The 14,695-nt window shown below is 39.4% G+C and overlaps 1 protein-coding gene across 1 annotated transcript in view; it reads right to left on the reverse strand.

The window, feature by feature from the left end:
* Window positions 1-14,695, reverse strand: part of LOC135083618 (mushroom body large-type Kenyon cell-specific protein 1-like) — a 32,264-nt gene that overhangs the window by 13,945 nt on the left and 3,624 nt on the right. The window contains exons 2-4 of the mRNA XM_063978318.1: window positions 12,766-12,891; window positions 11,853-11,891; window positions 9,533-9,648 (exon numbers count right to left, since the gene is read on the reverse strand). Coding sequence (XP_063834388.1) covers window positions 9,533-9,648; window positions 11,853-11,891; window positions 12,766-12,891 — 281 coding nt within the window. The remainder of the gene's footprint in view (window positions 1-9,532; window positions 9,649-11,852; window positions 11,892-12,765; window positions 12,892-14,695) is intronic.

Genomic DNA, 14,695 nt, shown 5'->3' on the forward strand with positions numbered 1-14,695 from the left:
TTTGTTGTTATTAAGAAACTAAGAATGACCCACCACATAAAAGTTAGCAAACGACAATATTAATTGTTTTATCAGCTTTTATTTCGACTCAGGCGCAAAATCGTTCACATTTGGGCGTCATTTGCACAGATGCGCCGCACACTTGACATTTTGTCATTTTCGTTGCATTTTGTTATGGAGAAATCCATTGCAGTGTATTTTCGTAAGTAATTAATGTACAGAAAATGTTAATTTCTACTGTATTTCCATGTAATTTATTCTAAATATTTCTTGGAACCACTTTTGTGAGTTTATTATATTTTAATACAATAAGCGTGGGACGTCCACCTACAAGGTGGACCGACGACATCGTAAAGGTAGCAGGGAAGCGCTGGACGCAGGCCGCTACCAATCGATTAACGTGGAAAGCATTGGGGGAGGCCTATGTTCAGCAGTAGACGTCCTATGGCTGAAATGATGATAATGATGATGAATACAATAATTACTCGTACTAATTTTAGTTTTTAGCTTGCTTATTGTACATAGGTTTACCTATATGTATTGCTTATAGCTAAGTTATTAATTGATTTGTCATGATTATTTCAGAGATGGGCTTCTTACAAAGATAGTGGTCACGTAGTTAAACTTTGACAACCTATTATCACAAAAATTTTATGTTAAATGCACTTAGATATGAAAGATGAAACAATACTTAAAGATATTTTAAATTGTATCTTGCACTTATTAATATAATTTGGTAAAAACAAGACTGTAGTTTTACTTGTTTTTCAACCTTTCGGCGAGACTTTAGACGTCCTTCGTGTATTTATTTTCTTTGTTCGGGGATCCAAATATTTGGTATGATTCATCTTTTACTGAATATTTGGGAAAATTAGTAATACAGTTCTTGTAACCTTCACGTAACTTTTTTGTAAATAACTTTTTGTAACTAATTTTGATCTTAAAAAAAATCTAAACAAACATAACTTTGGAAACATACCTAAATGTTCTGTCTTATTTTCATTTGCAATGTCGATACTCTCAGTTAAATATAGTTTGTGTGCTTTTAGTATTCTAAAGACCTATCGTTGTACTAAAATATCCACTTTAAAAATAGCATCTAAAATCCACCGAGGACTTAATCTATATTGTACAGTCAGCGTAAAATAGTTCGTGCCACCCAAAGTAGCCAATAAGTTCGCAACACGGCTCTTTTGCAAATGGAATAAAGTTGTGTTGCTATTTTTTGGTTACTTTGGGTGTCACAAATTATTTTATGCTGACTGTATTTATTCTAAACATCTTCCAAGCAAGAAACTCCAAACCGCCATAATGCGCGAACGCCAACGATAAATGACACAGCATTCAACTGAAAGTCGGCTACGTCACGACTTCAGCGCTGAACGCCTCAATATTATGAATAGCCAACATTGTTCGGTGTTGGACAGTATGAGGGCAGACGATTTTGAAACGGGACGACATTTTCAGGAGTTTTCAGCCTATAAATGCCTTCGTTCGTTCGTTTAATCCTAATGTCGTCCACTGCTGGACAAAGGCCTCCACTATCGATTTCCACAACGACTGGTACTGCAAAGACTGTTTTGGAAAATTATATTTTATTTTAAAAGGTGCTATCGGACTTTCCATTAAAATATTATGGAAGATGTATGTTAAACATAACTAGTTTTCGCTGCAAATTTTGTTATATGTACCAAAGTAATCACGACAATACAAATGTAAAATACAAAATTGCATCAGCATCAGCAAGTCTTAAGAACTGTTTTATCCGGGCAAACAAAAATGCGAGTACATACAAGTACATGGCAAAATAGGTCACTGTTTAAGTTAATCAAACAATTTTTTATCTTGTGATTGCATTACAAAGTGCGGAAAGATTTGTCGTATCGTTTCATTCTCGTTTGCGCATAATAACTATCGTTCGTTACGAGTATTCGTTGCAACTCGATATAGGCCGAACGAAATATGAATGGTCGAGTTGTTGATTGTTGCTCGACAAAGACGCGGCGCATTGTGGTTTGTGTCGAAGGCGACAACTTATTCGATGCCCGATTAGGGTTGCCAAGTCCAAAGCACAAAAGCCGGACTCAGTGCTTAATTTGGCCGGACATTTACTAAAACCCGGATACCTTTTTAAATAGCTATCATAGCTTTTTAATGCCCTTATATTGTCTAAAAGCCGAAGATTATTTTCATCAACATCATAATTTCAGCCATAAGACGTCCACTGCTGAACATAGGCCTCCCCCAATGATTCCCACAGTGGCCGGTTGATGGCGGCCTGCTACGCTGCGCTTTTCAGTACGTGGCAAGGTGGAAGAATATTTTATGACAAAAAAATTCGACTGGCGCGTCAGTTACATAAAAAGTCTAAAAAAGAGGGACAGGCCGGACGAGAAAATATTTCGCCGGACAAATCCGTAAACATCAAACGTGTCCGGCTAAGCCCGGACACCTGACAACCCTACCAGATTCTAGCTGATATATTATGTTTGTGAGCCACTGAATAGTTGGTAGCCTCGATCGTCTTTTATGCGTTTAAGTTTCTGCATCTGTCATTGTATCTTTGAGGTTGTAAGGAATAGGGCGGAAAATTGAGTGTGATGTCCAACTTATTTAGTTTATAGGTTTTCTAGCGAAGAAAACGCATAAACTCAATTAGACATCAAGGGTTTTCAATTTTATATTGATACTAGCGACCGTCCGTAATTTCGTACGCGTGGTCCCCGTTTTACCTCCGTAGGGGTGGAGTTTCGTAAAATCCGTTCTTAGCGGATGTCTACATCCAACCTACTTGCCATATTTCAAGTTTATTTATAGGTGTTATAGTGTCTGAGTTAGTTGTACCTATTTTGTTTTTAGAGATTTGACGCTGAACACCTTTAAAAATGTTTTGGCTCCTCTCAATTCGACAACTGTATGAGTCACATACAAATAATATAGATATACATTCTGAAACTTAAATATTATAAGTAATCTATATTTTAAATCATAGAGTGCGCTAGCATTAAATATCTCCAATCTTTGATTCATATGCGTTTCAAAATCCGAAACTATCAAACGATGCTTGCTTGGTTCGTGTGTCACCTTGTGCGTCCACGCGCACTGTGAGACTTCATACCTAATGATTTTTGAAATATACGGGCGTATTCTCATAAACACTAAACTGTAACAAACGATCAATATCATAGTTAAGTCTATCGAGTGGTTGAACACAATCGCGGTTGTCACCTAAAATCAAAAGGTTGTCGGCAACGGATGCCGCCCCGACAACCATCCGGGAGCGGGTCTATAGGCGAAGATTACTTTGTCTGTTTGTTCCCACTTGGTTAGGATAAGGTGAATCAACTTGGTTGTCTTATAAGAAGGCTGAACTTTTGTTTCGGTTGTCTTAAAAGAAAATATGTTTATAGGGGGACATGTTAAAGGGGTTATTAGTTTGGCTGTTACTTTGATGAAATCAAGATGAAAGAAGGTAGATGCTGATAAATCTATTTATTTGTCGATAAAAGTAATTACCACACTATTGATATAGATTTTGGAACAACCCTATTTTTCGAGGTCTAAAGTTGGTGAGATTATTTAGTTTAATTCTTATGCTTCTTTTATATTTTTGATAGAAGGAAAAATATTTATTTACAGATAATCAAGCAGTATTCAATCTTATTACAAACACAGGTAAAAGATTCCAAGTACAGCGCAAAATGACACAATAAGCTACGAAATTGCATAATACAAACAAGTAAATTTATTCAAGTAAGGTTTACAAATGACCATCGGAATAAACCATTCATGTACTACATTATACTTTGATAACAGTATCAATAGTCATTTCAAATCGATCAGCACCGTAAAAAGCGGCCGAATCGCAATACCTGCAATCCCACAATCTACAAAAAACAAAACAGTCATTACAAGAACACGGCATTCGGCGATTATTTAAACCGGTTTGAACTGGTTAAAAGAGTGCGAAATGGCTAGAAAATGATCTAGACACGCCTTGTTACGTCAGCTGTCATCCTAATCGCCGACCTAGATGCAAGACGAACAATAAACGGGGATTTCAAGCTAAGCTTATTTAAATTTCAAATTGGGCGAAGTATGCTACCTTGTGGTACACCTGCTTAGGGCCGCACGATTCTATTTAGAAGCGATTTGGATCAAGAAAGCTTGTCTTGCCTAAAGGCAGAGAGTGGCCTGTTTGGGACTTTATAGCATTATTACTGCCGTGTATTGAACAAGAATAATTATTGCAATTACTGGATTAGCAGTATTTGCGGATTTGCTTGTGTATGTTTTGATTTGTCAAACAAAATGTATCGAACTTTGTTAGGGATAGATATACCTCAATAATGTCAGTGACAGTTTATTGAAATAAATTCATAAGTTTATCTAAGTATTGTCTGTCACAGAAAAACTTTATCGCGCGCGTCCCTGTTTCAAAAACCGGGATAAAAACTATCCTATGTCCTTTCCCGGGACTCAAACTATCTCTATGCCAAACATCAAAATCGGTTCAGTGGTTTAGGCGTGAAAGCATGACAGACAGATATACAGAGTTACTTTCGCATTTATAATATTAGTATGGAGTATATGTAGATTTGAATTCGTGAACTCATAGTTATTTGGATATCAAAAGGTCTACAGATTATCCGATTACAACAAAGAACACAATACATGCAGTCCATAGTAACGTCAATGTTCATTGAAAAACATTGAAAATGAAAAAAAAAAGCTTTGATAAAATAACATGGGTAGGTACATAATCCATATAATTCGACATACGGAAGTGGCATTTATACTACGATTTCAACAAAAAAGATAATAAGGAACCGATAAAAATTTGGTAGGTCAAATTACCTGACACCTTAAACATTTATTGCAACAAAATTACATGTAATTTCGAAAAACTTTAGTACCAATCCCCAAGCTGTTTTGGTTCACCGATACGTTTAATCTTGTTAGCCCGACTTTGTCGAAAGCTTTACTCGATTCTATTAGCTGAATTTGATACTTCGGTGCTGTTGACAGGTTGATAGATACACCGGCCAGCTAATCCAATATTGCACACACCGTCTTGTAGCGGGAAACCAATCGTTCATGTTGTATGGCTAGGGAGTCATCTTGGGATATACATTATGGGGGTACAATTTCACTGAAGCACCCAAAGACAAAGTAGTTTTGGGTAAGTATGGATACTGGTTTGGGTTTAATAATAAACTAGTTATTATCTTTGAAAATATTTAAGAAATACTTAACATACTTAGATTAGCAAGAGTGGGGGACAAGATTTGGGATAGGCCTATGTTCAGCAGTGGACGTCCTGTGGCTGAAATGATGATGATGATACTTGAGGTAGGATTGCGAAAAATGTTAAAAGGATTTATTTCTATGCTAAAAGTAGTTTATACCTACCCTACATTAATAGATGTAGACACTCAAAGTGTATAGAAAACGTTTTGCTATAAAGATGATTCAACGGGGAGATGAAACTGAAGATCGCAGAATTACACTATCATGCTGTAACTTAAATTAAAGAATCTGTGACAATCTTGATGATAAAATACTGAATGCTTTTTGTGCTGAATCTTCTACTGCTTAGATTAAACTGTAATTTATGAAAAATATAAAGGTACCTCACGCTGTGACAATTATTTATTATAAGTACTTATAATGCCAAATCGTTTTCACACAGGAATTGGGGCAATCCTCTTGTTATTCACACTGAGCTGCGTACGCGCGCGACATACGACGCTAACGACGAGGCAAAACCCCGCGAATTATACTGCCCGGGCGGTTATTGTATTTTAACTATGAATCAAAAAACTGGGCCTTAGGCCCAACCAATAGTTAAGTTTGACAGATGTCAAATGACAAGTGGTTAAATATCAGAAAAAAATGTTTTTCGAACAATGGTTAGTTTGACTTTTAATACATTTTTTAACTATTCGTTAACATTTTGTTAATATTTAACCATTAGTAGCAAAATTTAACAATTAGTTATTTTAACTATGAATAAAAAACTGGGCCTTATGAGATCAAGCGATTTTTTAAAGTCGGGACGTGTCAGTGTCCTGTAAAGGGCCTACATACCAATTAAGAATTTGATTTGATCGAGAAGCCTCAATAAAGGATAGAAGGTAACCTCACATTGCTACGTCACCGGGGCGTGTATGTGTCTATGTATCTGTCTATCAGTAATAATGTCATTAATATTATACTGCCCCGGGCTGAATTCCAAAACGGTTCGGTTGAATTGCGTTTTGTAGACTTTATTTATGAAATCAGGCGATTGTAAAGCCTCGATAGGATAGAAGGTAAGCTCATAATGCTACGTCAGGTGTCAGGTCAGGTGGACAGGCAAATTATTTCTTATAATGTCGTTATGTACGGGACATCAATGACGCTACGTGACAATTTATATTTAAAGACTACCTTCAAATGAAGCAATCAAATTGAAAAAAAAAATCAGGCACACAGTTGTTGGTTGCTTAGGTCATCATCAATCCGGCACTGCAAGAGCTTACTGAAGTTGATGGATTCTTTCGATCCTTTTATACAAATCATTCCAGTAGAAACTTCTGTGCATCCAAGCGCAGCAAACTTTATAAGTGCTAAAGGATTCCAATACATCCCCTTTGGAACAAATTCCCAAAATCGTATCGCATCGGATCCGCGCAGATACGACAAATAGTTAAGCACGAGGCTTCTATAAATAAAGATAAATCCTTGGAACGTGAACAGAATCGCTCTTTACACATAGCCAGTGGTGAACAGCCAGCTCATTTCGAACTGAAATCGTGCAAAAATTGGTATTGCTTATTCAGTATTATGTTATTTTAAGGGCATCTTCTGAGCATACTTGCTCAGTCATAGATTGCATCTGTTTCCCCGAATGTGAGCCGAATGTTATCACGAGCATGCCCATTCTACATTCTAAGAAGATTAAAAAAAAACTGTAGCTACTTCAAAATACTTTTGTTTAAAAGCAACAATGTTATTATATCGCTTTACATAAGTACATAAGAGTATTGGCAGAATATAATTGCTTTGTCTGACATGGCCCTATTGCACCAATGAAACTAGTTTTAGCAGTACATAATCACTTTGTTCACACAAAATATGTTGTAGTATCAGCAGTTTGTTGGTGTCTAAAAAGAAACTGAAATTTCTATTCTGGCGATATTTAAACTAATTTTAATTAGCTTTATTTTGCGGATATAATAAGTCTGCATTGGTTGGATTTCCATTGGTAGATTCTGAAAAATTGCACTCGTGCAGAAAACTTATGGTAAACTGCCTTTGAAAGTCCTGGATCTGTCAATAGGCCGTATAGGCCGCGGCCTAGGGGCGGCAGCGTCCTATGGGCGGCAGATTTCAGATGACGCTTACTCGATTTCAGAAGATAAAAGTTAAATAAAGATCCAACCCCACCCTAGCCTACGGACGGCAAAACTGTAAATCCGCCACTGGCTTTTGAAACGTGATTTTAAAACCTGGCCGTTCTCCCCGGGCTGTGCACGGAAACACGCCGATAGGTTTAGCCCGCGGTTTCTACCGGTTTTAGGTATCACCCAGTGATAAGTCGGGCCTTGAGCGCGGTATTAACATGTTGAATTCTCGATTAACGCGACAGGTTTCGCTGTTTGAGATAAACACTTTGCTATGGTGGCGTTACAAAGTAAACTTATTAGAAGACACGGTATGAATTTTAATTAACAATTTATTATTTATTTTTAGGACAACATTACGAAGACATCCACCAAAGAGTAAATTCTGAGGGACATAATTTTTGAGGTTGTTTTGACAAAAAACTAAAGAAGTAGTTGCTAGTCTTTTTTGACTGTTCAAAATTTTTGGGCTTAATGCAGTTTCTGTCTATTTTGTGTGGCTTTTTAACCAGAAGGTAATCTGTCCTTTAGGTAGACCTAAGAGTTCGTCTTAGTCTGCATCATTCACCAGTTAATATACATATTTTGACAATACATTCTAGATAATTAGGTATAACATGTTACTTCTAATGCTTTGAAGTCAATTAAATTGACACCAAGTGTGATACCAAGTCAGCTTGTTCAATGCAAACCTTGAGCTATATCAAGCCCTAAACGTAACATTTAGAATTCCTCATTTTTGTCATTGACATTTGAATTTTTCCTCCATCGTCCGTGGGAAGAGCCTCACAATCACAATACAGCTGTTAACTCATAGCATAGCTCATAGCTAACAAGACATAATGATTTATGTAACAGATAGTATTCAGGAAAATATTTTATGGGGCCTTGATATTTCGCCATAAAGGTTAGGCTACATTACGCCCTAGCTGTAAGGTAGGCCTTTAATGCATTTTGAAGCATGAAATTACTGACTGACGTTGATTGATGACAGAAGGTGGAAAATGAAATGCAACAGGATCGGGGTCAAAAGGTTTGGAAAATGGAGTTCCCACAAGCACATACTTGCAAAATTACTTTTTTTTTATGAGGAACAAAGCAAATATTTGACCGCAATCACAGTGAGCTGCAGTCTAGGATAGTACATACCTGTCCAGCTCTATTCACTCTCGCCTTAAAAAAACCCGGATTTAATGTTCGAGAAACACAGCAGGCAGCGAATTCCATTGCATTACATGTTGATTAGATTTTTTTTATAATGTGTCATTATGGATGTATAGTCTTTTTATGGGGTGCTGTGTGTGGTTTTTTTGGGAAAAAAACTGGGAAAGTGTATGTCTGATTCTCACAGAAGAAAATAACGATGTTATCCTATTAAACTCTACCGAAATTACTACATAGCAAGCCAAGCTATACTCGTAAACCAGTCAAAGTGTGGTTGTACCCTAAACGAAAGTTCAATGCCGTTAGAACGGCCACTTTTGAGGCTGGGATCATCGTAAATGGGCAATTTAGATTTCCACTATATTCAATAACTATTGGGATTTGTAACCTTGGTAACTTTTACCATTGTTAGGTAGTTCTTTATTGAATAGGAAGTTTGCAGGTGCAGGAGCTAAGGCTGATTGCTGATTAATTAAATTACATTTTAAGTAGGAATAATTTACATAATGATCTGATAAAAAATGGGACGCACCTGTTAGACGTTTTTGAGATTTTATGGAAATCTCAAGCGCCGCTAATTAGAATTATTTCACTGCTGAATCCCTTCTTCGTCACCGGCTCACTTCACCTACAGCCTTCTTCTAAAATGTAATTTTGTGCGACAAAGTAGACATTCTTGACACCAAAAGCAACTAAAATTGATTCAGAGGTTTCATCTTGAAACTGAGAGAGAGTTACTTTGTCATTTACAGGTACTCGATCGAGGCTTTGCCCTTTCGCCATTTTATAGTAACAGACAGTACTATCGCATTATTGTGTAATTGTGTATATTCAATCACGTAGAAGTTAGTATAGGACGTCCCCAAAGCGTAGAAAAAGCAAGACCGTGGGTGACATAGCTTTCACCCTGGTTCACGTTTTTCGAGATATGCCAAATTAAGTTCTAAGCTTACAAGTATAAGTACCAAATCTCCACTCACCTATCCGTAGCATGCTGTCTGTTCTGCGCGAGCCGCTGCATGAGCCACACCTGCGACAGCGCCGGCGGCACCAGTCCTGTCCCCAACGCCGCTAGCGCCGCGATCATCTGCTGGAACTAAACATAACACTGCTTTAGCAATGGCGTCTCACATAAAATATTTTAGGACCCACTCTTTCCATGGATATCGTAAGAAGCGAAGAAATCAGCAGTGCAGATGTGTGGTGTTTAAACTAAATGGATCTCACTCATCATAAGCCATGACTTGCATGTCTCTTATTTATTTATTTATGACTAGCGGCCGCCCGCGACTTCGTACGCGTGGATCTCGTTTCACCCCCCCTTCATCTACATATCTTACGCGGTTCAGATTTTTTCATACAAATGTTTTTTCCCGCTAACTCCCGTTCCCGTGGGAATTTTGCAATATCCTGTTGTAACTAAGCTTTAAGTTTACTAAGGTACCTGCATGCCAAATTTCAAGCGTCTAACTTAAGCGGTTTAGATTTTTCATACAAATGTTTTTTCCCGCTAACTCCCGTTCCCGTGGGAATTTTGAAATATCCTGTTGTAACTAAGCTTTAAGTTTACTAAGGTACCTGCATGCCAAATTTGAAGCGTCTAACTTAAGCGGTTTAGATTTTTCATACAAAAGGATTTTCCCGCTAATTCCCGTTCCCGTGGGAGTTCCTAAGTATCCTATAACCTGCCCAGGAGTATGAAGAATAATTGTACCAAGTTTCGTTAAAATCCGTCGAGTAGTTTTTGTTTCTATAAGGAACATACAGACAGACAGACAGACAGACAGACAGACAGACAGACAAAAATTTTACTGATTGCATTTTTGGCATCAGTATCGATCACTAATCACCCCCTGATAGTTATTTTGGAAATATATTTCATGTACAGAATTGACCTCTCTACAGATTTATTATAAGTATAGATATGCTATCCTACTCTGCCCTAACAAAATAGCTCATCAGATAGATCGTCAGTTTCTTAATCTACTTATAATGGGCAGTCTCTCACATGCACAATAGTCTGAGGGGTCTGCGCCTGCAGTTGATACCATACCAGGTGTTGCAGCAAGTCCTACCACCAACCGAGTCGAGCAGAATGTTTTGCCTCTGCTGGGGAGCTCTGGTTCTGAGATAGGTGGTCATACTGCTAGATCGTAAAAGCAATAAACAGATGGAGAGTCTCTCACCTGCGCGATGACCTGAGGTATCTCTTGGTGCCCGACACCGAACTGCTGTCCTTAAGGCTACACCGTGGGAGCTGTGGTGGAGGATCTTTCACTTGTGCGATGGTCTGAGGGATCTGCACCTGCAGCTGAAGCTGAGCCAGGTGTTGCAGCAAGTCCTACCACCTACTAAGTTGGGCAGAAGCATTTGACTCCTCTAGGAATCGGAGCTCTGGGTCTGATATAGGTGGTCATACTGCTAGATCGTAAAAGCAGTAAACAGATGGAGGGTCTCCCACCTGCGCGATGGCCTAAGGGGTATACACTTGCAGTTGCAGCTGTAACAAGACTCACAGCCTCTTTTTTTAAACATCCACGGGAACAATGTAGATGGACTTATTCTATTCTGCCCTAACTACATGGCTCAGGTCAGGGCTCTTAGCGCCCGACAGCGAACTGCTGTCCTTAAGGCTGCTCCGTAGATGTGGTGGATTACCTGCGTGATGGCATAAGGGGATTGCGCCTAGATTTCCAGCTGTAGCAGGGCTCAAAGACTCTTTAGACATCCATGGAAAGAGTGGAGGTGGTTTCCTAACGCCCGATACTGAGCTGCTATCCTTAAGGCTACACCGTGGGAGCTGTTGTCGGGGTCTCTTACCTGCGCGATGGCCTGAGGGATCTGCACTTGTAGATGAAGTAAGTATTGCAGTGAGTCCTTCCACCAACTAAGTCAAGCAGAAACTTTTGTGCCCCCGTTGGAAATCGGACCTCTAGGTTTGAGAAATATGGTTTCAGATGGTACAGAGGTGGTAATAGAAGGAGAGTTTCTTTCCTTCGCTATGGCCTGTGGGATCTGCGTTTGGAGTTGTAACTCCAGCTAAGGTTAATATATTATAATATTTTATGTATTATATTAGTATAAGTTTTTTTGTATTTGTACTATTTTGCACCGCCTACTTAAATTCTCTGTTTTGTCTAATTTTCTGGTTAGCTGGAAGAGAATGCCACATGGCATTAAGCTCGCCTGTTGTACCACTGTTTTTATGTGTGCAATAAAGATTTTAAATAAATAAATAAATAAGGTCCAATTCTAGTTTGCCTTAGCCACACGGCTCAGGTAGCCTCATAGTTCTCTCACCTGCGCGATGGCCTGCGGGGTCTGCGCCTGGAGTTGCAGCTGTATTAGGGCTTAATTATTCTTAAGATATCCACAGGAAGAGTGCAGGTGGTCCAATTCTAGTTTGCCCTAGCCACACGGCTCAGGTAGCCTCATAGTTCTCTCACCTGCGCGATGGCCTGCGGGGTCTGCGCCTGGAGTTGCAGCTGAAGTAGGTGTTGCAGCAGTACTGCTGTCCTCAAGGCTACACCTGCGGGGGTCTCTCACCTGCGCGATGGCCTGAGAGAGATGTTCCAGCAGTTCCAACTGTAGCAGGGCTCAAACGCTCTTAAAATGTCTATAGGAAGCGTGAAGGCGGTCCAATTCTACTCTGCCCTAACCACATGGTTAAGATCAGGGCTCTTGATGCGCGACACGGAGCTACTGTCCTTAAAGCTGCTCCATAGATGTAGTGAGGCGTCCCTTACCTGCGTGATGGCAAAAGGGGTATGCACCTACAGCTGCAGCTGTAGCAAGACTCAAAGTCTCTTAAATATCCACAGGAAGAGTGCAGGTGGTCGATCTCTTATCTGCGCGATGGGCTGCGGGGTCTGCGCCTGGAGTTGCAGCTGTATTAGGGCTTTTAATGATTCTTAAGATATTCACAGGAAGAGTGCAGGTGGTCCAATTCTAGTTTGCCCTAGCCACACGGCTCAGGTAGCCTCATAGTTCTCTCACCTGCTCGATGGCCTGCGGGGTCTGCGCCTGGAGTTGCAGCTGAAGTAGGTGTTGCAGCAGTACTGCTGTCCTCAAGGCTACACCTGCGGGGGTCTCTCACCTGCGCGATGGCCTGAGAGAGATGTTCCAGCAGTTCCAACTGTAGCAGGGCTCAAACGCTTTTAAAATGTCCACAGGAAGACCTGTCCTTAAGGCTACACTAGGAGCAGTCTCTCACCTGCGCAATGGCCTGCGGGGTCTGCGCCTGCAGTTGCAGCTGGAGCAGGTGTTGCAGCAGCGGCGGCGCGGCGGCCGGGCTCTTGGCGCCCGACACCGAACTGCTGTCCGACTCCGACGCGGGACTCTGGAAGAGGAGGAGCGGTTAGTACTGCTGAAGTAGTAATAAGAGGTGCTGGAAGTACAGACGACAGCATATCAAGCTAAACACAGTGGCGTCTTATATCGTTGTAATACGGGCTATTTTGGAACAAAAATGGATTGTCTGATGTGCCGTCGACTGTACATTAAGGTAATAGAAATACTTTATTGACACAGTAAGAACATAAATATCAACAGCAAAAAAAAAAGAACAAAAGAACATGCTCGTGGGCATGTCAAAAAGCTGGTCTTTCACGGACGCCCTTGCTTTTGGCACCGCGCATCCTTTAGAGGAGACGACACCGACTTGAGTTCGATATCCCGATATCCCTCAAAAGTGTTCGCAATACAGTGATGTTTGAATACGATAAAGTACATAAGGGCCTAATTTGTATTACGAAGAAAGACTATAAATGAGCGGTCAGTTTAAATACATTACACGTGATATCCCCAAGTTTCCATTAAAAAACATTGAGCTTAAAAACTTGAATTGGGTGAATGTGGCTAGGCTCAGTTTTAAAAATCAAGACCTAACGTCTTCCTTGGCATACTCTATCCTTGAATTAAACACCGTAGGGTCAGTTTCTATTCTCAGTTTAGGAAAATCATTTCAAGTAGGTAACTAACATTTCCGTGGAAATCCTTGGGGGAGGCCTTTGTCCAGCAGTGGACGTCTTTCGGCTGAAACGAACGAACGAACGAACGAACTAACATATTTATTGGGTGTTTTTTCTCAAACATACGGTAAACAAAAAACTGTTTACACTATCTGCGAGTAATTTGAGCAAGTTTACGTATACATCGTGCCGATAAATTTGAATTTCTTCCATCAAAATTGCTTTCGCAAAACATGGAAGTTTGGAGAAACCACGGCGATGCTCTAAAATGCATACGCGTTGAAGTTTTAGCAAAAGTTACGGTATGTTTAGTTTACCAAGTTTCTGGGTAAAATAAGGTTAAGTAAAAGTTTGTTGTGTGTACATACAAGGCCAAAAAGTTGCAAGAGATAGTTACTACTAAAAAGTTATACGGTAGACTTCCCGGCGGTGTAACGGGACTATTCTCACCTCTTGTTCCCACCCCTGCAACTCCTGTGTAGCCAGGATCTTCAGCTTGACCGCCAATAAAAACCCAACCAGTGAAGGGCAAGTTTGTAAACAAGTTATCAGTGTGACCTATTGGTGCGAGAAAAAAAAAGGATTGATTCTACTGCTCAAATGCAACAACTTTCCCCAATAGAATCGAATTTTTGATTAAAATATTATGATTAGATGTGTTTCACATCAACCAGCATGTATCGATGTTAGCAATACTATTTTTTGTGGGTTCAATACTGTAAGTTCCACACTGAAAAATATTAAGACTTGTTTTAGTAAAAAAAGAGCGTTTAGTTCACGATCGTTTAAATTGTCCTGTTTTCATACATTTAGGGCTTCTAAAAGCCGTCAAATGATCAAATCAGTGTTATTGATTCTGAACTAAACAGCTTTTTCCTTATCGTCCTGTTTAGGATTACATATGGTAATGTTTTAACTGATGCCTGCACGTTTAACAGTTAATTTCTATTAATTTTTAATTAGTATGGTCATAAAGTAAAAAGTTATTTACCTATTGTCAACAATACTCGTATTTTTCAGACACTTAACTGCTTGTGTCGCAGTAGCCTTAATAAATTTGTTCATTGCTAAGGTTGGTTCAAAACTACTTCCTTGATCATATTCCGCATATTTCAGCATTTGAAGATATCAAGGAAATGTATCAGTTAATTCTCAGTAGGAAGCAACAGTCTT

This window comes from Ostrinia nubilalis, chromosome 24 (genome assembly GCF_963855985.1).
Source record: "Ostrinia nubilalis chromosome 24, ilOstNubi1.1, whole genome shotgun sequence".
NCBI lineage: Eukaryota > Metazoa > Arthropoda > Insecta > Lepidoptera > Crambidae > Ostrinia > Ostrinia nubilalis.